General features: G+C 47.0%; 2 protein-coding genes across 6 annotated transcripts; both read left to right on the top strand.

The window, feature by feature from the left end:
• The first annotated feature begins 1947 nt into the window (after positions 1-1947).
• On the top strand, positions 1948-7089 carry LOC141569575 (protein SSX4-like). The gene is made up of 5 exons (XM_088794748.1): positions 1948-2016; positions 2489-2603; positions 5140-5237; positions 6173-6287; positions 6968-7089. Exons 1-5 carry the CDS (start codon positions 1948-1950, stop codon positions 7087-7089), a joined length of 519 nt encoding a protein of 172 aa, XP_088650874.1.
• Positions 7090-15535: 8446 nt separating this feature from the next.
• FTSJ1 (FtsJ RNA 2'-O-methyltransferase 1) lies at positions 15536-24242 on the top strand. 5 transcript variants are annotated; one of them, XM_019714342.3, is made up of 13 exons: positions 15536-15931; positions 17447-17591; positions 17868-17937; positions 18037-18127; positions 18480-18558; positions 20036-20088; positions 20174-20227; positions 20312-20414; positions 20505-20588; positions 21217-21320; positions 21412-21609; positions 21807-21848; positions 23674-24242. In XM_019714342.3, exons 2-12 carry the CDS (start codon positions 17471-17473, stop codon positions 21837-21839), a joined length of 990 nt encoding a protein of 329 aa, XP_019569901.1. In that variant the 5' UTR covers positions 15536-15931; positions 17447-17470; the 3' UTR covers positions 21840-21848; positions 23674-24242. The 5 variants fall into 5 exon arrangements, with proteins under 5 accessions (XP_019569901.1, XP_019569899.1, XP_074179644.1 ...); XM_019714340.3 differs by having other exon boundaries at positions 23677-24242; XM_074323543.2 differs by having other exon boundaries at positions 21223-21320.
• The last annotated feature ends 1691 nt before the right edge of the window (positions 24243-25933 follow it).

A 25933-nucleotide genomic window follows, 5' to 3' on the forward strand; every position in this document is an offset into this window, starting at 1 on the left:
TGTCTTTGAATAAAATAGAATCACAGCTGCCTTTCCAGTCAGTGGTGTGCAGAGAAAGAACGCATCCCACAATTCACGACAGGAGATTATACTCCCTGTAATGGGGGGAAAAAAGTTATTGGAAGACAGTGGCAAAGGAAACAACCATATATGCTCCACCTCTCCCACTGTATGCCAACACAAGCAAGCCATTTCAACATTTTCCATGTTATGTGGCTTTGCTTTTCACAGGTATTAACCTGAGATATTTGTTATCACTTGTATCATAACAGTCATGCTCACGAGGAGGCAATTGCCACCGTCTACTTAGCTGCAGTATGCTCTCTGGGGTGAATGGATTTATCCCAGACACAGTAACGAGGGCCTTAGACTAAGGGGTGGCGAAGGAATAAAAACACAGCTTAAAATTGTGAAGTAACCACAGAGGTTCTAGGACTTCCCAGGAAAGACCTCCAACTGAGGAAGTAGGAGACAGATCGGAAGGATAGGAGATGGCGTCCCGCAGCGCATATTCCACCTATTAAACTAAACACGAAACACACAGCACACGGTGGGAACACAAGCGGAACGAAAAAGGAACCTGTGAGCATGCGTGCTGAGGGAACTCGTACAATGGGAGTGGCCAGTTGTGGCGGAGGAAAACTTTGCTTGGAGTGAGCGGGCAAATCGTTGTCTCCACCCACTCGGAGAAGGCGTTCCTGGCTCTGGAGCCTGGGTGGTACGACGCACCCCACTCCTGCCTCAAAGTGCCCTGTGCGATCCTGACTTGCAGTGGGCCAAATCCACTTCACTAACTGTTCCGCGTGGTCGAAGGATCCTGGGTAACTGAATAGCGGGTATTCATCTCTGCGGGGACCGACCCCTCACAGACGCCTCACTTCTGAGGTAGGTTTTTCTTCTCTGAGGGTCACCCGGGACAGGTGAAGGTGGGGCGGCAGGCGGAAGAGCTGGGAGCCTCTGGCGATTGTTACTCAAGCGGTAGAGTCTCGGCTGTGCCTCCTGATAGTTCTTCAGATCCATAGGCTTGAGGGACGATGGAAAGCCTTTCGGGGTAATCTCTTTCGGGCAGACGTAAAACTAAAATATCGTCAGGCTCCAAGACTCCCTACTTGCTCGACCTCAGCCTGAGAAATTCCAAATCAGCTGGACACCCCTAATATTCCTCCAGCAGAAATGCCACGTCTACTCCGCGATCCCTTTATTGCCTCCATGGGCATAGAGTGGCAACATTTGTGCCATCTGAAACCCCGAAATATCCTCTACTGAGAGACTCCCTGTGGCCTCAGCTTGGGGAGCACTGGTTTGCTGCACTCAGCAAACCATTCTCAGCTAGGTTCAGGCCTGGACATGCAGCCTCAGAGATTCCCCTCTTTTTCACTCTCATAATTTTCAAATAACCAAGAAATAGCCTCTACATCCACTCATATTACTGACCCTCATTTCTGTTCGGCAGAATAGAACCCCAGGACCCCTGCCGGAAAATGCAGAGCGTATGAACCCTGGGACTTTGCTCCCCCCGCCTTCTGGACTCAACACATCCCCCTTCACAAAATCACATTCTCACGGGCCTGCATCCCCTACAAGTGTTTTCACGTCTGTCCTTCCGGATAAGCCAAAGCCCAGCAGAACGTGTACAAAGAACAGGAACCAACACATTGCAAAGACGCGAGGCTGCTATGATCACGGCCCCCGTAAACCTGCCATCCTAATCCATACTTGGGTCTGAGACTTGCAGCCCCTCAGTTCTCATCTGACATCCCCCACGTCCTTCCTCGTGGAAAGATAAGCCAAGGATGGGGAAAAGCAGAACCTTGATTCCCGGTGACAGTCTGAGCGTGGCCATTGCTCAGCGCTTTCTCCCCCTGTATTCTGACACACAGGATCCTTGGCCTTGGGACTGGAGAGACTCGGACTGTGTCCCTGAGACATCGCACTGTTCCCAGCGCCATGGACAGAGACAGCTCCTTTGAAGAGAGCCACAGTGAGGATGCCCAGAAATCAGAGGAGGAATATGAGGTGAGGTGATGTGGAGGGGACAGCGGAGTGGTCCACGGGACAGTGCAGGCTGATGAGTTTTCTGCCAAGGTGAGGTCCCAGGCAGTGGGGTTAAGGAGCAGGCTTTCGGCGGGAGCTCCAGGGCCTCGGGGACTTCCCACCAGTCTGAGAACTCGCACACCATCCCTGGAGACAACACGGTCTGTGACTTGCACTACATGTGCTGACTCTGGGTCCCTTCCGGAAGGTGAGAGGAAAGCCCTCCACCGGCAATGAAGCACCCCTGCATGCCAGGGGAGAGGCTAAGGCACGTTAGTTACCCTTGCTCTCTCAGTTAGCCATGCCATCGACCAGGAGGAATTCCTGTCTCCAGTTCACAGATCCAACACACAGGTCCTGCCCTGGAGGAGAAGGTCGGGCTCAATGTCACGCGTTTTACCTGAGCTGCTGTCTATTTTGCAAGAAATTTTCTGTTTGTTTGCTTGCTTGCTAGGACTTCGATGATATTTCCAAATACTTTTCTAAGAAAGAATGGGCAAAGCTGGGAGACTTACAGAAAAGAACCTATTTGTACATGAAGAGAAACTACGACTACATGACTCTTCTGGGTAACAGAAAGTTCTGGGACCAGACAGGCCTGGAAACACATGACCAATGCTCTTTCTGCGTGCATGCCGGGCTTCTTCTAAGGCTGCAGCGAGTGTCCCCTGCTCTCCTTTTGTGCGGGGAGAAACGCCAGGGCAGCTGCTGGGCCTCCTGCGCTTTTCTATCCTGTACTGGGCCGAGGGCGGGAAGTGTCCATGGAGATACTCAGACCTGAATCCTGCACACTTCTTTCTGTCTGTCCCTTATTCGCATCCCACCGACTGAGGAGTTTTACTGTCACTGCTGCCTGTCAGCATCCTCTCTTCCTGTCACCTTTTCTCCTAAAGAACATATATTTTGCTTCTTCTAGGTCTCAATACCAACCGCCCATATTTCATGCGTTCTCCTAATCAGTCTAGAAATGCTCCTGAGAGTGATTATGATGGAGATCAAAGTCCCGGGAATCAGGGTGAGTGAGCGGAAGGGCCTGGGAAGGGTCTCCTGAAGCCTGAATGCTTCAGGGTCCAGCTGCTCAGGAAGGATTCTCAGAACTTCTTCCTGAGAAAGAACCAAGGCTGAGTGAACAAAATTGCATGGGGAAAGTTCAGTACGGTTTGAGACTATTCATGTAAAACATTAACGTGCAAATTAAGACTATATGTATTTTATGGTTAATAAGTACATGGTAAATGCATAGAAATCTGAATGAGAAGAAAAGTCATGAAATTCAGGAGTGAAGAAGTGGGGAGGGCAGGGATCGGTGAGTGATGCACAGACAACTTCACCTGTGACTTTTTTAGAATGTTCTGTCACATGTAAAATTTAGATCTCAGAGCGATCTGAAGCAGAATGGGCTAACAATGAGATTTGATTGGACGTGATGGCACTGCACTCGTATTTCCAGTATTATTCCCCGCAATTTTCTGTACCTTTTAACGATTTCTTAATATAAAACAGCTATAATTTTTTTCTACATACTGTTGATGAAACACAAGATAGCTAAGAGAAAAGTCATCCAAGTGTAAATCCACTATTTCCAGAGTCAATTTCATACTCGCGCATAAGAATCACATGAGTATCTTAAGAGTCACGGGGATTAAGGCATTCAGTAATGACTTTGAGCAGTTTCCCTGTGTTACCAAACCCGAATAGTCTACTCACCTTTAATTGATCCTGATTCCAAGTGTTCACCTTAGGACAGGGTTGGAAAGCACAACCCCACACACACACACCTTATCTGTTCATTTCTCATTGAGCTTAAGCAAAGTGGAGTGAAAAATAGGACGGATTCTAGAAATCGTTGACCATGTGAACAGTGTGTTTACCTACTACAAAGGGGATGGGATGTGTTCAGTGGTCTTCCGCTCTGACAGCACAGTTGTTTGAAGGCAGGAGCAGGACGTTTGTACTGTCTCCAGTAAAACTACGACTCCAGAATTCAACAGGCCAGATTCCACAAGCTCCGCAAATTACTGTCCGGGAGTTCAGACTCAAGTGCTTGACTATCTGCAAAGCTTTTGACGTCTGTGAGTGTTCTTATGCTGGAAACCTCCCCAGATCCCTGGATGAAATCACTCCTGGTTCAGCACACACTTAACAGCTTCATTGAGGTATAACTGCAAGGCTATAAATTTCACCCAGTTTAATCTATGGTGATTTCTAGTTGCCATACGTCTTAAAGTGGATAGAGTTCACATTCCCAAGCAATCCACTTAATGCTTTAGGGGAACATGTAACAAATACGTAACGAACTAGGACAAAGCAGTGGTGTGGTTTAGTTCACATTTTATAAACCGTCGGACGGGAAGTTAGGGATTTCTGCCATAAATAAATGCATACACCGTTATTACAGATAATTCAGAGGCCCGGTTCCAAATGACCCCTTGACACATAGTGGATCCATCCGGTCTGCTGCAGAATTCCCTGATACTTCAGGAGATTCTGTACGTTGCGAATAGTTGGCAACACAGGACAATTCTGCTTTATCACCTTCTTTTAGATGAAAATCCTCAGGCGGCTTCCGATGTGAAGTGGACAGAACACGAGAAGGCGAGTGTCTCCCAAATGAGAAGGACCACAAGGTTTTGGCCCTCCGTGGACGTGAACATGATACGAGTGGGAGAAAATCGACGTTGGCCTGCACCTCACTGCCTCCCTTACTGGTGTCTCGATTATCACGCCACATGTGGCATCAGTGCTTGATAATTAACAATTGTGATAGCTGATACTTCTTGTGACCTCGTAGTTGTGCCAAATATTATTTGGCACAATTCACATGCATTAATTCATTTCAACCTTATGACACCTCTGAGACATTGTTACTGCTGTTGTAGACAAATAATAATGGGAATATTAGAAATAATAATAATAATAACAACGATGTCACACTACAGAGCTGTTAAATAATTTGCCTGAGACCTAAGGGGCAGTGGTAGTAATCTGAACCAAAGCCCCAAAACAAACCATTTCCAAGCTCGTGAAGGCTTCATATGCTATTTAAGTTCAGGTCGTCTTCCTGGGGCTTTACCCTGGAGATGCTGCTGATGCTTCCCTTTACAGGCTCCCTCTGCAAGAGGAAGTACCGGTCCCCTGTGCTCTGTCACAGGGCCACTCTAAAGGGGCCTGGGAATGACTTGGGCACTAGGACCCTCAATACTGTGAGCTCACCCACCCTGGCCTTCAGGCATCTCTGAAGCATCACATCAGGCCAGGGTCCCCTGAGAGCTGCCTCAATGTGGATTGAATAAGTGATTCCACAATTGCAGATTGTACTTGTTGAGAGGGGAACGGGATCTGGGAGTTGGATTGTCAGTGTAGAGACCATTGAGGAGAAAGTACTCCTTTTTGACATTGCCACTTTTAAAGGGTTCAAAAGCTCAGAAAGTACTTGCACTTGGCCTGTTTTCTGTGTATTGTTCACTGTTTCCTAAACGAGGGAGCAGAATAAAGGTAACGTAATGATTGTCGGTCAAGACACAGCCTGAAACACGCAGAACTGACGCGGGAACCACGTCTTTATTTTCTCATTAAATGATCTTGCCAGGGTAGGGTATTATGTCCCAGCAAGCATACCTTCTTAATGTCTGCATTAATGTCTGTGAACGAACCTTTCCTCTTTCTCCCCATATTCGTGCCCGCACACCATTTTCCAGCAGTGTTTTGTCCCCTCTGTACACTTTAACACTTATTCTCCCAGCAGCAGTCTACTCTCTTATATGCAATGGCTTACATTTCATACACTCCCCTCCTTGCTTTCACAGACCCTGAGATGTCAGATTCTCAGAATGCTATTTCACCCCACAGCTGTCATACACGGCGCTCCCACTACCATGGGGGCTTATGCTGTTTGCGAGAGTTCGGTCTGGAAAGAGCCTGAACACAAGTGTTCCAGTCCAACAAACACCCTTCCCTTAGGCCGTTCCTTTTCCTTCCAGCCTCCCATGTTCCTCACAACTGAGGTACAGGTTCTGTCGTGATCTCCCAGGGTCGCTGTGATCGTGCATTAAGGTACCGCACGTGAAGACAGTTTGTAAGCTTAAAGCACTAGACAACTGCCATTGACACTGCTCATATGTGATTTTTACATGAAAAGGAGGTGCCCATGGAGCCGGCAAGGGAAGAAAACGATACGATGCCACCACCAGTAACGCCTGCCTCGGAGCCGGCCCCGAAAAAGCTGTGTACCCCAGGAGAAGCGAGTGTGTCTGGTCAGGAGACTGAGAAGATGTCAGGTAAGAGGGAAACATCTGGAAACAACTCTGCCGTCTGGCCTGCAGTGGGGGATGGATCCAGGATGAGCCTGGATCCAGACTGCACGTAGAGCTCACTCGGCTCCAGATAAGACATTAAAACATGACTTCCAAAGTCACAGGCTAAGCTGTCATCCATAGAAAGCCTTTGTCATGGGCAAGTCTTCTCAATTCTCTGAGCTCCCGATTCCTAGTCCATAAAGTGGAAACAATCATAGTTCATAAAATGTTTTAGCAATTTAACGAAATCTACAAAACCAGGCATTATGAAAGGTGCTCAGGTAATACCATCTGTAATAACCTGGGACCATATCTTACTCAGAGTTTATCCCCAGCCCTCAGCTCAATGTGTGACACACAATATGCCCCTAAAAATATGTGCTGAAAGTACAAGGTCCGCATGAATGTGCTGGTAAGGAAGGAGTGTGGGAGTCTCATCCTAGCAGTGGGAGGAGCCAGAAGCTAAAAGTCCAAGTGACATTTGGTGTGTACTTGTGCGAATCTAACATCTCAGGCTGTCTGAGCCAGCGGATGTGGACAACAGACCACGTAGAAGGCCCGTGGGCACTTGGCCTAAAGGATGCATCTCATCTGATAAAACAGAGCCCAGCACTCCCAAAGACACCCATCCCCCACAGACCAAATCTTTTCCACCACAGGACCCAGCAAAGTGAAGTCTAGTGTCTGGGCACACAGGCTGCGGGAAAGAAAGAGCCGAATTATATATGAAGAGATCAGTGACCCCGAGGAAGATGACTGAATCCGTAAGTGACACTTCAGTCCAAGCCACAGCCTTGGGAAACACACTGTCCTCATAGAACTGGTACCCGGACTGTCACTTCCTCCCCAAACCATTCATTTTTGGGACCTCAGGGGAGCAGCAATGAGGCTAAATGATGATACTTCCCCGCTTTCCACTCCTTACCCTGTATATACAGGGCTTTTCCCCACACAGGATGCCCAGGTGTCCCACACCCCCTGTCAGCATCCGATGTGTAGGCCACACTCTCCTCTAACCTGGGGACTCATAAGATCGTGAGGTAGGGTGGAATCAGAGAGTTCACGGCCCTGCGGGTCTCGATGGGAGCCTGGGGATTGATGGTTCAGGTCATGGCAGCTCACTGCCACTCACTGTCCTCCTCTCTCCTTGCCTCCACCTCAGGGATGTGACACGAGCCCACCATATGAAGAAGAACCTGGTGGCATTGCATGAACATGTGCAAGTCTGTGAACCTCTGGCCTCAGGCCTAGAGCCAGTGAAAGAAAAGTTCACCACCGTGAAACGCTAAGCACGATGCTTCTTACTGTGCGTCTAATATTCTGTCAGGTGTTCGTATTTCGTTGATGACCAACACTTATCCCTAAGGCCTATTTCTGCCTATGTGTCCAGGCACTTACCTCAGAAAACAAGTATTTTCAGGTGTCTCTGCACAGAAGAGCACTACTTTCCATCTCCCCAGGGCAGTTGTGGGAGACTGATTCCAGACGTTTTTATCTCTGCACTTACGGGCGCACTTTCTATCTCTCTCCATCTGTCTCGCTCTGTCTCTGTCTCTGTTTCTCTCTCTCTCTCTCTCTCTCTCTCTCTCTCTCTCTCTCTCTCTCTCTCTCTCATACACATACACACACACGCACACACACGCGCACACATATACACACACACACACACACACCCCACACATCCCACAAAAACAAACAAAACAAAGACAGACACTCACAGACGGTACAACTTTGAACACATCCGACCTGCATTCAGCGTGTCATGGAAATGTACCCCTCATCCTGTTCCTTGTGCGGCAGCTGTTCCCTGGCACAGTACCCTGTTCTGATGCTCTGTGTCAGTCGTTGGCAGTTAATAAACACAATTTTTGCCAGTTCTTTCTTCCTCTCATTGTTGTGCAAACAACCCTGTGCACACGTGTAAGTGTTTCGTGTGCACACATTCCAGGAAGTGCAAGTGCTACGTCAAAGGGCTCCTGCATTCAACAAACACCTAATGGGCATGTGCTGTGCACTGTGTGCTGTTCCTGCTGCTGCAGAGACGTCAGAACCTACAGGGACAAATGTCTTTGCCCACGTGGACTTGACATTGCAGTGGGGGATGTTTCCGGGTTTTATTCGATGGATTCATTGTATCCCAATTAGAGGGCAGGGTTCTGCGAGTGGTGAGACGCTTTCCCTTTACTCCCTGTCAGATTTTCCCGGTCAGGGGCTTGAATGGTCCATTGGGGACTGTGTGGGAGGAGACAGATGCTCTGGGTCTGCTCTAATCTCAGGGGAGGTGATGGGAGCCCTCCTCCAGGGGCGCCCGTGCAGAGAGGCAGAGGCTGGGTCCTGGTGGTAGTGGGGGTAACAGAGGATACTGACGCGCAGGGGGGATGGAAGAGGGGCGGGCATCCAGGCAAGGGAGGTCCAGGGCCCAGTGTGGCCCACCATAGCCGTCGAAGGGAAGGGCTCCGGGAAGGAGGATATGAGAGTGCAGCTCATCCGGGGGCAGAGGTGCCCCATAACTGTGAGCACACCCTGCCGGGCACTGCAGGGAGACAGGACTGCTGCCTGGGTCAGCGAGGCAGCGGCTCTACCTGTGCCTGGGGAGAACCAAGTTCTACTTTACCCCAATATACTTCTGCATTCCTCACATTTATCATTCATCCTATCGACATTGCGTACATTACTCTCCATTAAATACTCTAGAGAATACCCAAAATGAGATCCTGAGGGGGTTGGTTTTCCCTTCTGCTTGGAAAGTTGGGACCTGCTGACTGGATCCCCAGTATGGGAGACACCGTGTTTTGCTGGAAATAAGACGTAGCCAGACCGTCAGTTCTAATGCGTCTTTTGGAGCAAAAATTAATGTAAGGCCCAGTATTATATCATTTATATTATATTATATTTATATTATATTATATTTATATTATATTATATTGTATTATATTTATATTATATTATATTAAAGACCAAGTGTTATAGTAAAATAAGACTGGGTCTTATATTAATTTTTACTCCAAAAGATGCATTAGAGCTGATTTTCCAGCCACGTCCTATTTTCGGGGAAACAAGATAGGTGCAAGTAATGGGTGTCTTGTAAATGCTCTAGGTCTCAACAGGGAATGTTTCTCCTTAGGTTCCGTGGGCAGATAGAGTGTCCTTCCTTCTGCATGTGACAAGCAGAGAATCGATGGTTGTGCCCAACCCCAGTAATCAGCAGTACATTGCGCCAGTTACACCCCCAATCAGCCGTCTCCCCCGCAAACACGGTGGTGGTGTCAATGCATGTGCTGTTCAGATATGGGTCCAATATGACTCTTTGAACCTTCCTGTCTCTGTTTTCATTCTCTTTCAATCCTTTTTAAACTGTTTGTAAACCTAATCCCTACTCCTAGCAGAGACTTGGGACAATGCACGGTTGTGTCAGAGAGAACAGTACATACATCACAAGAAAAGACTTCTGAGCTTTATTCGCCAAGACCCACATGGAATTGCACACTTTGCAAATGACTCTAAAACAAATGCTTCACAACAAAGCCCTGACCCTTTTTAATGGGATGTCTTCTAATAGTTTCAACTCTATTTGTGATGTGCTGTTATTCCATTCTAATTCTTGAAAAACAGGAAATTCTGTTCAGCCACAATATAATATTCTCAGTACCTGCTCATGAGTCACAAGTAGCAGTTTCGAAAGCCCTTCTTCACGGTCACAGTGCGTCCACCAGGTGACCCCCCACTCCGAGTCCTGCAGAGAAGTTTCAAGGAAGCCTCTTGATTTACCTCTGTGCCAGAGTTTCCTCGGAAATGGTGACCTAGAGACTTCCTGCTACCCTAGCCCAGGCCTGACCAGGGGAATTGTATATTGGGAGGCATCCTAGGCGTCTGGTAAAAACATTCCTGTGTTTCTAGTTTACTCTCACACTACTACCACACTTGGAATACTTTTGACAGCAGACGTGTGGTTTTTCCTGCACACCAAGCAATTCTCTACAACACTGGCTGGGTGTCCGCCAATTCAATTCAATCCTGACACACCAGAGTTAGCTCAGAGCCCATAGGAAAAGGGCTCAGTCCCACAAGACTGCCCCTCCCACCCCCAATGCCAATTGCAATTTCCAGGTTGTTGGCCTGTCGCCAGATAAAGAGATACATTGGGTGAGGTCTGGAAAGTTCCCAAGCACAGGAGCTTGTGTCCCGATGGATTTTGAGTTCGTCAGTCTCCCAGCATGGATGTGTTCGCCGACCTGGTAGCTCCCTGCACCCCTTACTATTGGGATTTCATCTAGGCTTCATCACATAGGCATGAACGATCATTAACTCCATTTCCAGCCCCTCTCTCTTCCCCGGAGAATGGAGGGTGGAGCTGAAAGTTCCAAGCTTCTAATCATGGCTTGATCTTTAAGGTGAACAGCCCCCATCTAAGCAGCCATCCACGAGCCACCAGAGTTGCTTATTAGGACAAAAGATGCTCCTAGTACTCTTATCCCTTAGGAAATTACAAGGATTTTGGGAGCTCTCTGTCAGGAACCAGGGGAAGAGACCAACATATGTATTTTCTGTTATTTCACACCAGGGTTCATTCTCTTGGTGGGGAGGGATGTGGGCTCAGAGCAGACTGGGTTATGCTGAAATAACAGACAACCACAGTTTATTTCTCACTCATGCTACTTGTCCATCTCAGGTGGACTGGGGCTCTTCTCCACATTATCAACACCCTCATGCCAGGACCCAGTGACACCCAGCAGTCACACAGGTGGCCTGGCAGAGAGAACAGAGAGTGTGGCTAAGTATGAACTGACTCATCAACTGGCCAAGTTTAACCTTCAAGAGGTGAGAGAGTACAGTCCTCTATGAAAAGCAAGAGGTAGTACACTTGTGAACATTCTGAAATCAGCCTCAAGGAGGGTGTGGCATCATAAAACAGAAGGTGGGGCGGGGCAGCTGCCAGGCAGTGGTTCTCAGTAGGGGAAAGGGGTGTGGATTTTACCCCCCAGGTAGCATTCTACAATGTCTGGAGGGATTTTGGGTTGTTATGACTTGAGGGGCGGGGGGTTACTGGCATCTAGTACAACACACACACACACACACACACACACACAACAAAAACAAGAATTATCAGACCCAATATCTCAGTAGGGCCAAAGTTCAAAATGCTTACTAAAGGAATGGTGCTTAAATTGAGAGATTTTTAGGCACCAGACAGCTGATCTCTCAGTGAGGGTAGGTAAGGAGAAGGATGGTACCGTTTCTAAGTCCGTCAATTTATCACAGGGCACTTATGAAGCCTTGACTGAGCGCAGAGCTCTATGGGAAAGGCAGACAGGCGAGAGACTGGGTTCCTGTAGTCATCTTAAGGGACAAAGTTGACCATGCATGGTCCCTCTTGTCCCCACTGACCTGAGGGCCACCCCAGCTCTATGTCACGGGTTCCTGTGTGGGGGTCTGTTTCTCAGCTTTCTCCTCTGTCCCAGATCAATCGGCTGATCCCTGTGCCGGTATAACCCGATGTCAGAGACCATAGCTCCACAATTAGTTGGCTGCCCAGAAGGCAATGTCCCTTACTTCATCCTTCTTTACAGCCTTTGCACATCCAGGTACATGTTAGAATCTGAGGGTCAAGTTGCATGATTTAAAAAAACTAAAAAATGCTTTTGTGATTCTAACTAGAATTCCATTAAATTTGTAGATCAATTTTGGGGATAATGACATCTTTACACTGTCAAGTCTTCTTATCCAAGGACCTGGGCTATGTCTCCATTTTTAAGGTGTTCTTTTTATGTTACCTTAAAGTTTTATTATTTATTGCATCCACATTTTGCACACTTCTGTTAGATTTATTTCTAAGTCTCTGTTGTTATTGCCTCTATTTCTCACAAGAACCTATGAGGGTGGTGGGGACCTGAGGCTCAGAGAACTGCCCAGACCCAGCTAGCCCATTCACACCTGAAGGAACTGGAAGAGGAGACAGATCTTGAGATCCTCCATCAGAGACACAGGGCTTGAGGAGCGCTGCTAGGGGGGTATGACATTCGCACTGAAAGTCAGCCAGCCAACCACGTATGGGAACCAGGGTCATCATAACTTTTCTACTTTTGATGGAACACTAGACTTTAGAAATCTGGAAGATGCTGGATGAGGGACAGAGGAAGGAGACTTGGAGACAACGAGAAAACTACACTAGCTCCATAATATTGCCTGGATTTAGTCCAGTTCACTCTGTTGGCTCTATTAAGATTTATTCTCCCTTAGGGAGACACATGTGCTTGTGAGAACACAGTTTTTTAACCAGTGACGTAGACCAATGGTGCTTTGGACAACACTTTATGTGTGTGACAGTTTTATCTGAATAGTATATTCATAAAATGCATAAATCAAGGTATCACTGCAGGGCACCTGGTTCAGACTCTCTGTAAGGGGGTCGGACATGCTGACTCTCCTCTTTTCTTTGTTTGTAGTTAGCCGGGGAGCAGACAGAGTGAAGCGGTCCCCTCGCTACAAATGCGTTTCTCTCCTCCATTATTACTGTGGAGGGCTAAGGGTACCTCAGTCCCCGATCCCCACACCTATCCTAGAAGCCCTTCCCAGGTAGCAGGTAGGGAGTTCATGGTCCTTAAAGGTATTGCAGTGCCATCTGCCAGTGTAAGAGTGTTGTAGGCCCAACTAGCCTTTTAGTTCTGGGGTGTAGTTCTTGCTCTTTCTATCCATTTACCCTCCATTTGGAGTTTCTCTGGAGTTACTCTTACCTTCTTAGTTGTTTCCTCCTGCTTATTTTGGCTTCTGGTTCCCTTCACCCATGTAAACCTCATCTGAACTTTCTTTCTTAGGAATTCACAATTTCTGGTCACCAGATGGCAACCTTTCTTGTTTTTCAGCACAGAGGGTCCCCAACTTACGATGGCTTGTTCGACTTACAATTTTTCGACATTATGATGGTACAAAAACAATACGCCTTCAGCAGCTACCATACTTCAAATTTTGAATTTTGATCTTTGTCTAGGCTAGCAATATATGATGCATTCTCTCTCGTGATGCTGGGCAGTGGCAGTGAGCCGCAGCTCCCAGTCAGCCACGCAATCAGGGGGGTCAACAACCGATACTCTGCAGTGTGCTGGGTTTTCAGTATTTTTTGGATATTGTGATTTCGCATAAATCATATGAGACAGTCAACACTTTATTATAAAATAGCTTTAGTGTTAGATGATTTTGCCCACCTGTAGCTGATGTAAGCGTTCTGAGCAGGTTTAAGGCCGGCTAGCCTAAGCTAGGATGCTCAGTATTAAATGCATTTTTGACTTACAGTATTTTCAACTAATGATGGGTTTATCGGGACATAACCCCACCATAAGTCAAGGAACATCTGTACTTTATGAATTTTTTTCTGTCATTTCAGTGGATCACTGGGGAGGCTGACAAGTTTGCTCAAGCAGCCACCTTCAGATAGATTTTAAGGGTGTTTTTTAAAAGTTTCTAGTAGAAAAAGTTGTTTTAGTTTTATTATGTTGTGTCCAGAGAATGTCCCTTGTATTTTCTACATTGGTGTGTGGGGGGTATTTATCCAGATTGTATTTATGGCCTGTTACATGGTCAAATTCGTTTCCTTTTTTCCTTTTTATCATTGATTAAGGTGTCATTGACAAACTTTGGCATTTTTCCTCATCCTTTAAAAAGATATGACTCTACCCTTCTATATATAATACATTTTCATTTTGTGAGATTTTAATAAATATTTCAATCTAATGAGAATTTAGTGGTTGAATTACTTTAGGAAATACTGTGTACTTTATTTTTCTCTAGGAATTTCACATGTATATTAGCACTTAAAAGAAGTCCTGCATTGGAAGAATCAACATAGTTAAAATGGCCATATTACCCAAAGCAATATACAGATTCAATGCAATCCCCATCAAAATCCCAATGGCATATTTTAAAGAAATAGAACAAAAAATCATCAGATTTGTTTGGAACCACAAAAGACGCCGAATAGCCAAAGCAATCTTAAGAAAAAAGGACAATAATGGAGGTATCACACTCCCTGACTTTAGCTTGTACTACAGGGCTACAATAATCAAAACAGCATGGTATTGGCAGAAAAACAGACACATAGACCAATGGAATAGAATTGAGAACCCAGAAATAAAACCACATAAATATGGACAGATAATTTTTGACAAAGAAGCAAAAAACATACAATGGAGGAAAGACAGCCTCTTCAATAAATGGTGCTGGGAGAATTGGATAGCCACGTGCAAAAGAATGAAACTGGACTGCTATTTGTCACCATGTAGCAAAGTTAATTCAAAATGGATCAAATACTTAAGCATAAGACCTGACACAATAAACTGCATAGAAGAAAACATAGGTACTAAACTTATGGACCTTGTGTTCAAAGAGCGTTTTATGAATTCGACTGGAAAGGCAATGGAAGTAAAAGCTAAAATAAATGAATAGGATTCCAGACCTTTTGCACGCTAACACTACTGCATGTCTTCTGAACTGTGTTACATGACTACATATTGGTAACTTGAAATGTAGCAAGAGGATAGTGTGCTTAAACCATGGAAATTGGTGAATGTTTGAAATCGGGGTTTCCTCCCTCTCTCCCCTCAAAGAGCAGGTTGTTAACCATTTACCAGCACCACTGAGAGCACTTAGTTTCTGGCACATGGTAAACCGTATAATAAATGTTTCCATTATTATATTTGCTTGTGCACTGGGTGGGGAAGTATAGATTCTTGGGGGGCGGGGGAGGAGTTAAAAATGAAGGATTACAGATTTACAAAAAGCCAGTGTGTTGAACTACACCTCTTTATTCCTCTCAATAACTCCGTGAAGTCTGCAGTACTTATTCTCATTTTACACATGGAGAAACGTAAGTTCTGAAACGGTACAGTTCAGACAGCTATCACTGAGCAGAACGGAAACTCGAAATTGCAGCCCAGCCGCTTCAGCGCGCCGCCGCATTTAACGCGCGTTTCTTCCTTTCACGTTCACGCCAACGGTAATTTCACTTCGCGGCACGCATAAAATGAATGGGTGCTGTCGTGCTCGTTGCATTGTGGGATATGTAGTCCACAGGCTCAATGAGCACCGCTGCCCAAGAAATTGACTTTAGCCTTGGAACAAAAGAACAGTTTTTGTTCCTCGCGACATTTCAGCTACGCATGCGCGATTTCAGCAGCTTTGGTCGTGCTGTTGCATGCTGGGAACCGCAGTTCTCCGAACCAACAACGTCGACACAAGGTGACGGGACTCACGTAGTAAGTTCAAGTGGGGTTCGGACCTCAGCGGAACCTCCGCATTCCAAGATGACAGGCTTGCCACGCTGCGGTAGCCCTTAGTCGTGTGCAACAGGCATTCGGATCAACTGAAAACATAAACCGAAACCCTAAGATTGCTCAGCGGTTTGCGCTCTCGCCTAGGCTCGGCGTGCTCGCGGATCGGCCTCTGTAGTACCGTTTCTCCCCACTCTAAAAGCTAAGGTAGGCCCTGGGGCGCGGAGACGACGTGGGTCTAGGCCGAGACGGTTGAGGCACGACTGCCCTGTCCCACCGGCGAGGATAGGAGGGAAGTTCGCTCTCAGCGCTGCAGCTGCTCAGTCTGGGCGGTGACACCTGGTAAGCAGCAGACCCAATGTTTGTATGTAGAAGGGAACCACTATTGCGGGGTGAGCTGGGGGGCACAGGGGTCCAGATATCAGTGGAGCTGCCTTGTGGGTGTTCTGGAGGCCCCAGTGGGGTCATAGTCTTTGAGTTAATGTCGAGGAGGGAACGGGGGTGTGGCCGGAGGACTGTTAACAGAGCGGACCGCGTGAGTGTCCTGGAGGTTTGGCAGGGGTGTTATCGGGGAATCATTAGGGGCTAATAGGAGCGTTTTGGTCGACATGTTCATGGGGGCCAGTGGGGCTGTGTTCATTTATTAATGAGGGAGTGGTAGAGTAGGCAACTAGAAGGTAATGGGAGGCAGATGGGAGTGTGATCCCTGAGGGATTGTTGGAGGTAAGATTTCAACAGGTTAATGAAGAGCGATGGGGCATAGTAATTGGAAAGGTAATAATGGTCAGGTTATGGAGGGAATAATTAGAGGCTGGTGGGGGTCATGATCAAGAAACTAATGGAGGCAGTGATCAAAGAAGAGAGAATGAGAGGCTGGAGGGGGGTATTGTAGTCAAAGGCTTAGTGGGTGATCATGGCATGATTGAGGAATTAATGGTAACAGTGAGCAAAGAGAGTAATAGAAAGGTGGTGGGGTGTGATCATCAAGCATCAAGTTATTATTGGGAGGCAAGGTGGGCAAAGAGGGGAGAATAGGGAACTGATCATCAGGGATTAGTGTGTGATAATGAAGGGGTTACAGGAGGCTAACGGTGTGATCCGTGAGGGATCGATTGGAGGGCTGAGTTAATGGGGGCTGATAAATCATAGTATTTGAGAGCTTAATGGGGAGCTAATAGGCCATGAGCCTCCAGTAGTTAATAGGGGTTGATGAGGATTTAGTAGTAAAGGAATTACTGGGGGCCTAATTATTTCAGGGATTAATGGGAAATGGGGTAGATTCCTCATTTCAGGGAGAGAGATTAAGGAGGTGGGTAGTACAATGTAGTATTAGGATAATGGGGATGAAAGCAAGGGATTAATGGGGGGCTAATAAGTTTATTGCCTCATCTGGGGCAATGAGGACAGTTGTGGAGACAGCAAGATGTTAATGGGCATTAATTTGGCAGAGAAGGGTTTATAGTGAGAGTCGCAGTGTTTAATATGTGGAGTGTGGGTAACAGCAGTAGGTTGACCAGGCTCAGTCACGGGTCATTTATGAGATAAGAGTTGGATTTGGGGGATCTGTGGGGTGAGTGATGAGTTTTGTGGGGTGAATGGTGGAAGTTCTGTGGGGTGAGTGAATGGGTTCTGTGGGTGAGTGGTGGAGCCTCAGAGCTCAGTGCGGGGGTCCTTCAGGCTCTGTGAGGTCAGTGGGGCAGTGACTGGGCTTTCAGACTTCCAGTCTGCTGAGTGAGCTGTCATGTGTATCAGATGAGCCCAGCTTGGTTTGTGTTGTGTTTCACTGCCCTTCAGAGGTAGGTGGTGGCCCACTTACCCAGTTACTGATATGGGGCAGTATCGGCTTCCTGTTGGCAGGTCCCTGGGCAAACAGTGTGTGAGATGGGACGAACATCAAAGGACAAGCGGGATGTCTACTACCGCTTGGCCAAGGAGAATGGCTGGCGTGCCCGGAGTGCCTTCAAGCTGCTACAACTGGATGAGGAATTCCAGCTCTTCCAAGGTCCCCACCTGGTGGGCGATTCACAGGGGGATGGGGTGGGCGTAGGGAACAGACTAGCAAGCTAGGTCTGCAGAGCACTCTGCGGTAGGTGGGCTGACTTGGAGGGTCAGTGGGGCAGGGACCAGGCAGGAAGGTGTGCAGATATTCAAGAGGGTTTGGGCCTCTGGGCAGCAGATAGATGTGGGTGCTCCCCAGGGAAGAGGGATGAAGTTTGCAGAGGCCCAGGGTTGGAGAGGTAGGTACAATTGACCACGACACCTTCCTATGTGTGCTCAGGCGTGACACGGGCAGTTGACCTGTGTGCAGCCCCGGGCAGCTGGAGTCAGGTGCTGAGCCAGAAGATTGGGTGAGTGTGGAGTCCCAGATGGGGGGCCTGGGAGGGCAGGCTAGGTGGGGAATGGGCCAGGAGTGAAAACTGGGCTGACATGGGCCATGTTGTCCACAGGGGCCAGGGTTCTGGCCACGTGGTAGCCGTGGACCTTCAGGCTATGGCTCCGCTACCAGGTGTGTTACAGATCCAGGGGGACATCACCCAGGTGAGCATGGCTGGGGCTGTTGAAGTGTTTCCTGGGCGAAGATACCACAACCTGGGGGACTGCTGAAAGTAGAAGAAAGCAACAGACTGAGAAAGACAGACAGACAGAGATACAGTAACTGAGAGAGCCCAAGAGTATAATAGCAGAGAAACAGATCCAGCAGGTTGTGATTGCAGAGAAATGGCAAAAAACGATGGGACTGCATCCCCAGAGATGGAGCCTGGTCTTAGACAGGAAAAGCCTAAGCGTTTGGCTGACCCAGGGCTTGCAGGCCAGGGCCACGAGCAGGTGGGGTTAGAGGGTGGCAGTGTGGGGGGAACTTGGGGCCACTCAACCACCCTCTCTCTCATAGCTGTCCACTGCCAAGGAGATCATCAAGCACTTTGAGGGCTGCCCTGCGGACCTAGTGGTGTGCGACGGGGCTCCCGATGGTAAACACAGGGGTTGGGAGGCCAGGTGGAGGCGCCCCGTGTGTGTCCTCCCGCCTTATTGGCTTCTTTCACCACTTCGAATCCTCCCTGCCTCTCTCCTCCGCTGCCAGCTGTTTCCCACATCTGGCAACTTCTCCCTACTCGGCTGCCTGCTCTCTACCTCTGTCTTCTCCCTCATCACACGCCACTTTGGTTTTTCTGTTGTCCACCCTTCCCTCTTCTCATCTCTCATCTCTCTGCAGCTGTCAAGTTCCATCTTATTGCCCATTCATTTCTGTCAGTCATCCATTCAACACACGTTTACTGAACACCTATTGTATGTCAGACACTGTTCTACATGTTGGGAAAACATTTGTGAATAAAATCCCACTAACCTCTGACCTCATAGAGCTGGTGTTCTAGTGGGATCAGATGGCAGACAAACAAATGATGGAGCTCTGTAGCATGTCAAAAGGTGATAAGTACCATGGGAAGGGGAGGGAGATGGAGAGTACCTGTCTGAATGTTAAATAAAGTGGATGAGGAAGGCTTCACTAACGTTAGTGCAAAGACTAAAGATGAGAGAGTGGGCCAGGGGTGTGCCTGGAGGAAGAACAATCTAGGCAAAGGGACCAGCCTGTGCAAAGGCCGTGAGGTGGGAGGGTGCTTGGCATGTGTGAGCACCAGTGTGGAGATCAGTGTGGTTGGATCAGAGTGAATGAGGGGGAGATTGGTAGGAAGTGAGGGCAGTCAGGTGACAGGGGATAGATCCCAGTGGGCCACAGTGAGGACTTTGGCTTTTTCGCTGGGATGAGAGCTCAGAGAAAACCATGAGAGGGATGTGAGCAGTGGAGGGCTGTGCCTGACTCTGGCTGCTGTGAGCAGTGTGAAGAGAGAGGGTGGAAGCAGGGGGACTTGGGAGGAGGAGGACACTGCAGTAGTCCAGGTGAGTGATGACAGTGGTGGCAGTGATAGAGATGACAAAAGGGTCCATTCAGATCTTTTAAAAGTAGGACTGCCAGGATTTGCTAATGGCTTGAATGTGGGTGTGAGGAGAGTATTGGGGGGGAGGCATCAAAGGTAACTAAGGTTTTGGGCCTGAACAGCTGGAAGGATCGGATAGGATGGAGAAAGATGATGGAAAGAGCAGGTTTGGGCAGGAAGTTCAGGAGTTTGGTTTTGGATGGGTTGAGTCTGAAATGTCAAGTCTGATCTAAGTCTGGAGTTAAGAGTCTGGACAGTTGTTCAGACTTCTAAGCGTCTGGAGTTAAGAGGCAGAAATGATGGTAAAGATACTTGCAGATTAGGTTGTTTTCAGAATTAAAATTAGTTCCTAAGGGTGAGGGGCTCAGAATTTTCATGCAGTTGACATACTAATTTGCATGCAGAACCTTAGCAGTAAGAGAGCCTGGGAAATGTCTTTAGTATTCTAACCTGTCTGGGACAAGAAGATAGCTAGAAGTGGATGGCCCCCCTAACGCCGTTCCTCTTGCCGCAGTAACTGGCCTCCATGATGTTGATGAGTATATGCAGGCCCAGCTCCTCCTAGCCGTGAGTAACCCTGGCTGTCCCTGCCTCAGTTTGGCCCCCTCCTGGCTGTCTCCACCTCAGCCTTAACCATCTGTCCTGCCCACAGGCTCTAAATATTGCTACACATGTCTTGAAGCCAGGAGGCTGCTTTGTAGCCAAGGTAAGCCTTGGGGAGCCTGGTGCAGGGCAGAGGAGTCCCCAAAGCCCACCCTCATGCCTCTGTCTCTGCCTCCCCACCCTGCAGATCTTCCGAGGCCGGGATGTGACGCTGATCTACAGCCAACTGCGTGTCTTCTTCTCCAACGTGCTCTGTGCCAAGCCCAGGAGCAGCCGGAACTCTAGCATTGGTCAGTGGGGTGGAGACCAATACGAATCGGGAACCCATCCTGCCCAGAGCAGAGGTGGCAGTCATCCCTCACTCTACCTTCCACCCACAGAGGCCTTCGCTGTCTGTCAGGGTTATGACCCGCCTCAGGGCTTCCTGCCGGACCTGACCAAACCCCTGCTGGACCACTCTTACGGTGAGAGCAAGAGCCCTGCGCTCTCTCCCTGGGGAGACTCTGCCCCCTTGTGGAATTTGTGTCTCAGGAGGGCCCTCAACCCTGCCCTCTAGTGGAAAATTTGCCCTCCATGGATATTCTGTCCTAGGAGGATTTTCCATCCAGTCCCATAGTGGTAACTCTTGGACCTGGTGAAATTCTGTCCCACGACGGTCCTGAGTCCTGCCCCAGTGGACACTCTACCTGCCAAAGGAGATTGTAGCCTAGGAAGACTCAGTCACACCCCCAGGAAACCCCTCCCATGTGGCAATTTTGCCCCATGAGGGTCTTTCTCCTGGCCCTCAGTGGGAAAAGGCACAGAGCATGCTCTTGTAGTGAGTGAGACAAGGTCCAGGCAGTATATGACAGAATGGCAGGCGTACATAAAAGTGTGGTCCAAAACAGCAGGGCAGAGCATTGTTTTAGAATAGATGGTCATGGAGGGCCTCCCTGAGAAGGTCATTGGAACCAAATGCAGGATTTCCAGCAGAGGACTGTGAGCGTAGCTGGTGGATACGTGAAGAGGCCTCCGTACCCACGGTGTAGCCTGAGTCATGAGTGGCCCCAGTCACCTCAGCCCTGTCCTGTCTTATTTCTCCCTGCTTGTCAGATCCAGATTTCAACCAATTAGATGGTCCCACCCGCATCATTGTGCCATTCGTGACCTGTGGGGACCTGAGCTCCTATGATTCGGACCGCAGTTACCCACTGGACGTGAGTGCCCAGCCATCAGTAGGCAGATGGGGGGCAGGCACAGTCCTACATTCCCATGTTCTCACCATCTTCCCACCATGTGTCCCCGCAGCTAGAGGACGGCGCAGAGTACAAGTACACTCCACCCACACAGCCCCCCATCTCGCCACCGTACCAGGAGGCGTGCACATTGAAGAAGAAGGGGTGGCTGGCTAAGGAGATCCGCCCTCAGGACTGTCCCATCAGCACAGTGGACACATTGCCCCAGCCCCTGGCTGCCCCACAGCGTCACACCCTGCTGGCCTCTGAGGTCTGGAAACACATGGCGCAGGGCCCGCAGTGCCACCCTCCCAGTGTGCCTCTTTCTACCCCCAAATTACATGGTTCCTGGGACCAAAATTCTCTTCCCTGCCTCCCAATAGTTATAAAAATCAATGGGTAAAACCAAGTATAATGAGTGGAAAAGCTTAGCCAAGTATCTGAGTTTCTTTTCTTTTTCTTGGGTAGGTGGAAGACAGTGAAATGAATTGTTCACCTTAACACATTAAGGTAAATTTGTCTTTTTATCTAAGAGCTTGAGTACAGGGCACCTTTAAGAATAAGATCAGTAAAATCTCACTCACCTTTGACATTTTTATATCAACTGATAAGATTTCAGTCAGTAGACCTTTACTGAGCATCTGATGTGGCATGTCAGGAATTGCTTTAAGCATTTTACATGTTACATATTGAGGCATTCCATAAACATTTATTAAGCACACACCGTGTGCTGGACATTGTTCTAGATTTGGAGGCAGAGTAGGGAACAAAACAGACAAATATCTTGGCCATTGTGGAGCTTCTAGATTGAGGAAGAGGTAATAAACAATGAATAAATGTGGGGGATTACACAGACACACATGCACACGCTATATACAGAGGGTGCCAAAAAATACTTTTTTTTAAAAAGTTTATTGGGGTGACAATTGTTAGTAAAATTACATAGATTTCAGGTGTACAATTCGGTATTACATCATCTGTAAATACCATTGTGTGTTCACCACCCAGAGTCCGTTCTCCTTCCATCACCATATATTTGATCCCCTTTACCCTCATCTGCCCCCCCCCATTATACACATTTTAAGAAAAGAAAAAACTGTATTAAAATTGTAATACTCAATATATACCGATAACAAAAGATGAATACAAGTTGTATATACATTTTTTTGGCACCCTCGGTATATACCCACATACAGATTTATAGTTTGCATTTCACTGTATTTATACAGCTTGCATTGTAGCATATATGTATGTGTATGTACACAAATATTTTATATATAGTATGTAAAAGTAATACTGGATATGAAATTTTTAAAAAATAAAGTAGGGTAAAGAGAATCAGGAATTAAGGGGGTGGCTGTGTGCCATTTTTAACAGGGTTGCTGTGGAAGGCCTCACGGAGGCTGGGTTTGAGCGGAGACCTGAAGGAGATGAGGCAGGGAACACATGTATTTATCTAGGGGATAGTATTCCAGGGACAGGAAATTGCAGCTGCAAAGGCCCTGAGGTGGAGCTGTGCCCAGTGTGAGGTAGCAGTGAGGAGCCAGTTGGCTTGTAGCAGAGTGAGCTAAGTCTGTCAGTGCCTGAAGGCTTCTCATCCTCAGGACCTCACATTAGAGGAAGTCCCTTTCTAACAATGGCTTAGCGGTTGTTCAGACCAAGTCTTCCATTAAAAAAAGAAGTGAAAAAGATACCTTTAAAATAATGGAATGGCAAATCACAGTGGGGAAAGATATTTACAGTCCCTATATATATAGTATCCTTGAGTTAAAAAGCTCCTATAAACCAATAAGGTAAAGATAATAGGAGAATGGCCAATAAGCACATGAAAAGCTGCTCATCAGGAAAATGCAAGTTAAAACTAAAAAGATTTCATACCAAGTGTCTGAAAATATATGCAACAGTTGGAATCCTCATGTACGCCAATGGCAGCGTGAAATGGTGCGGCCACTGTGGAAAACTGTCAGGTATTATCTACTAAAGCTACATTTGTAGAAATTCTACTCCTAAAAAATGAATACTAGAAGGTTCCTAGCTGGCACTATTTATCGCACCCCCAGACTTGAAACAACCCAAACATCCATCAGCTGTAGAACAGATCATTAAATCGTGGTATGTTCACAGTGGAGAATTACGGGCAGTAAGAATGAGTCCTACAATTATACAAAAGAACACATTAAACAGAACATGTGTTTATGCATTTTTTTCTGTATGTCACTGTTTACAATAAAAGGGGGGAAGTTCACAAGAGTGTTAGTAATGAGTAAACAATGATTATAGTAGAAAAAAGTGGGGAAATACATTTTTGTTTAAAATTTTTTCTTTGACCTTTAAGTAGCTGGCAGTCTGATACAACTCAGAAGCTGTTTGCTGTCAGGAGAACCAGAACTTGCGTTGATGAACTGTTTTTCAAATACCATCTCGTCAACGGGTCCTGAACACACAAACCCCGAGTGAGAACCTGCAACCACCACCACGAAAACAGCCAGAAAAGTAACATCACGGAATGTCCATCAACACTGCAGAGGGTATTCTTGAGTGACGTCTTGCCTCTTCTCTAAATCTTTCCAGCGGTGTCCTGATTATATCCAGAATTTGCCCCGAAGGCAGGGGTTCTTAATCCAGACAGAAGTCAGGAGTATTTTGATGAACTTGATAGAGGAAAATATTAACATCTTTATTTTCACCAATATAACTGAAATTTAGCTTTACTTCCAAATAAGAATTCTGGCAATAAATCACAATCCTAAAAGCAGTGCCTGTGACTTTCTGCCAATACAAATCAGTTCATTTTTATGGGACGGTTGCAGGCATCTTGAAATAGTGTTCACAATCATCACTACTTGGAATCATAGAAGATCTTATAATTTGATTTACTAATAAAGAAGTTCACATATTGCTGCATTCCAAGGTTTCATATTTTGGAAATATAGGTGGTCATATTTTTTCCAGTTTTATTAAGATATAATTGATATACCGTGTTTCCCCAAAAATAAGACCAGGTCTTATATTAATTTTTGCTCCAAAAAATACATCAGGGCTTACATTCAGGGGATGTCATCCTGAAAAATCATGGTAGGGTTTATTTTCCGGTTAGGTCTTATTTTCGGGGAAACGGTATAAGTTTAAAGTGTACAACATAATGATTTGATATGTGTATATATTGTGAAATGATCACCACAGTAAGTTAACATCCATCACCTCACATAGTTACAAGTGTTTCCTCTGATGGGAATTTTTAAGATCTACCCCCTTAGCAACTTTCCAATATACAATACAGTATTAACTATAGTCACCATGCTATGCTGTATGTTACATCCCCATGACTTACTTATAACTGGAAGTTTGTACCTTTTGACCATTCACCCATTTTCCCCATCCCACCCCCACCTATGGCAACTACCAATCTGGTCTCTGTTTCTCTGAGTTCATTTTTTTCAGATTCCACATGTAAGTGAGATCATACAGTATTTGTCTTTCTCTGTCTGACTTACCTCACTTACCAAATGCCGTCAAGGTCCATCCATGTCTCAAATGGCACAGGTGATTTTTTTATGGCTGTACATTCTAATACTCATTTCTTAGGAGTGGAATTGGCATACATGCAGCTTTAATATTCTGTTGTATGCATACACCACATTTTCTCCATCCGTCGACAGACACTTAGATTGTTTTCATATCTTGTCTATTGTGAATAATGCTGCTATGAACATGGGCGTGCAGGTATCTCTGAGATAGTGATTTCATCTTCAGATAAATACCCAGAAGTGGAATTGCTGGAGCATATAGTATTTCTATTTAACTTTTTGAAGAACTGTACTGTTTAATTGGTTTCCTCTGTATTTGAGTGCGTATATGTGTGTGAGCGTGCTTTTTAAAAACACTCTGTGTAAGGGCCCACAGAACAATTATTTTATGTTATAAACCCTTCTCTTCAAGAAAAGTCAAAAAGTCTGCCTTGACTACAGTCCTGAATTTCTACTGCTTAGCGAACAGGGGCAAACTCACCAGCTACCTGGGCAGAACCGGTTTCTGCAGCTGACTCCCATATCTTTAGAAACTCACGTTCTCTGTCCCCACCCCAGTCCAGTGATCTCAAAACTCCCCACATCCCAGTCTGTGACCCTAGATGTTTCTGCACCTGACTGTGTGACCCTAAGTGTGTCCACACCAAGTATCTGCAACCCCCAGGGGCAGAGGAGCACACCACAGGGTGTTAACCCAGGAATCTTCCCACCCAAGACAGCACACTACAGGAATGTATGACAGAAGTGTCCACACACAAGTCTGTTACCACGGGAGTATCCATGCCCATCACCATGAGAATTCAGTAGTGTCCACACTACAATCTGTAAGGCCCCAAGAATGTGCACGCCCCAGTCTGTCACCCCGGCAGTGTACACATCTAAATCTGCAGGAGTATAAACACAGAGACTTTGGGAGCCCGGGAATGTACTCACCTCAGGTTTGTGTATCCCTAGTTGTGTCCACCCCCATCTGTGTGACATCAGAAATACACAAGCAAGTTGCTGTGACAGGAGCATCTGTGTGACCCAGTGGAGTCTACACCCCTGAGTGTGGGCCCAGGAGGGACC

The sequence above is a fragment of the Rhinolophus sinicus genome, chromosome 18 (assembly GCF_057876585.1).
Source record: "Rhinolophus sinicus isolate RSI-liver-muscle chromosome 18, RSI-T2T, whole genome shotgun sequence".
In the NCBI taxonomy this organism is placed as follows: Eukaryota; Metazoa; Chordata; class Mammalia; order Chiroptera; family Rhinolophidae; genus Rhinolophus; species Rhinolophus sinicus.

What these genes read in the sequence shown, in the direction of transcription:
- LOC141569575 (XM_088794748.1), top strand. Translation starts at nt 1,948, where the DNA reads ATGGACAGAGACAGCTCCTTTGAAGAGAGCCACAGTGAGGATGCCCAG. An exon ending in GCACTAGGACCCTCAATACT is followed by an intron (nt 5,238 to 6,172) that starts GTGAGCTCACCC and finishes TTACATGAAAAG; the next exon opens with GAGGTGCCCATGGAGCCGGC. An exon ending in AGGAGAAGCGAGTGTGTCTG is followed by an intron (nt 6,288 to 6,967) that starts GTCAGGAGACTG and finishes CATCCCCCACAG; the next exon opens with ACCAAATCTTTTCCACCACA.
- FTSJ1 (XM_019714342.3), top strand. Translation starts at nt 17,471, where the DNA reads ATGGGACGAACATCAAAGGACAAGCGGGATGTCTACTACCGCTTGGCC. An exon ending in GTGCTGAGCCAGAAGATTGG is followed by an intron (nt 17,938 to 18,036) that starts GTGAGTGTGGAG and finishes TGTTGTCCACAG; the next exon opens with GGGCCAGGGTTCTGGCCACG. An exon ending in ACACCCTGCTGGCCTCTGAG is followed by an intron (nt 21,610 to 21,806) that starts GTCTGGAAACAC and finishes TTTCTTGGGTAG; the next exon opens with GTGGAAGACAGTGAAATGAA.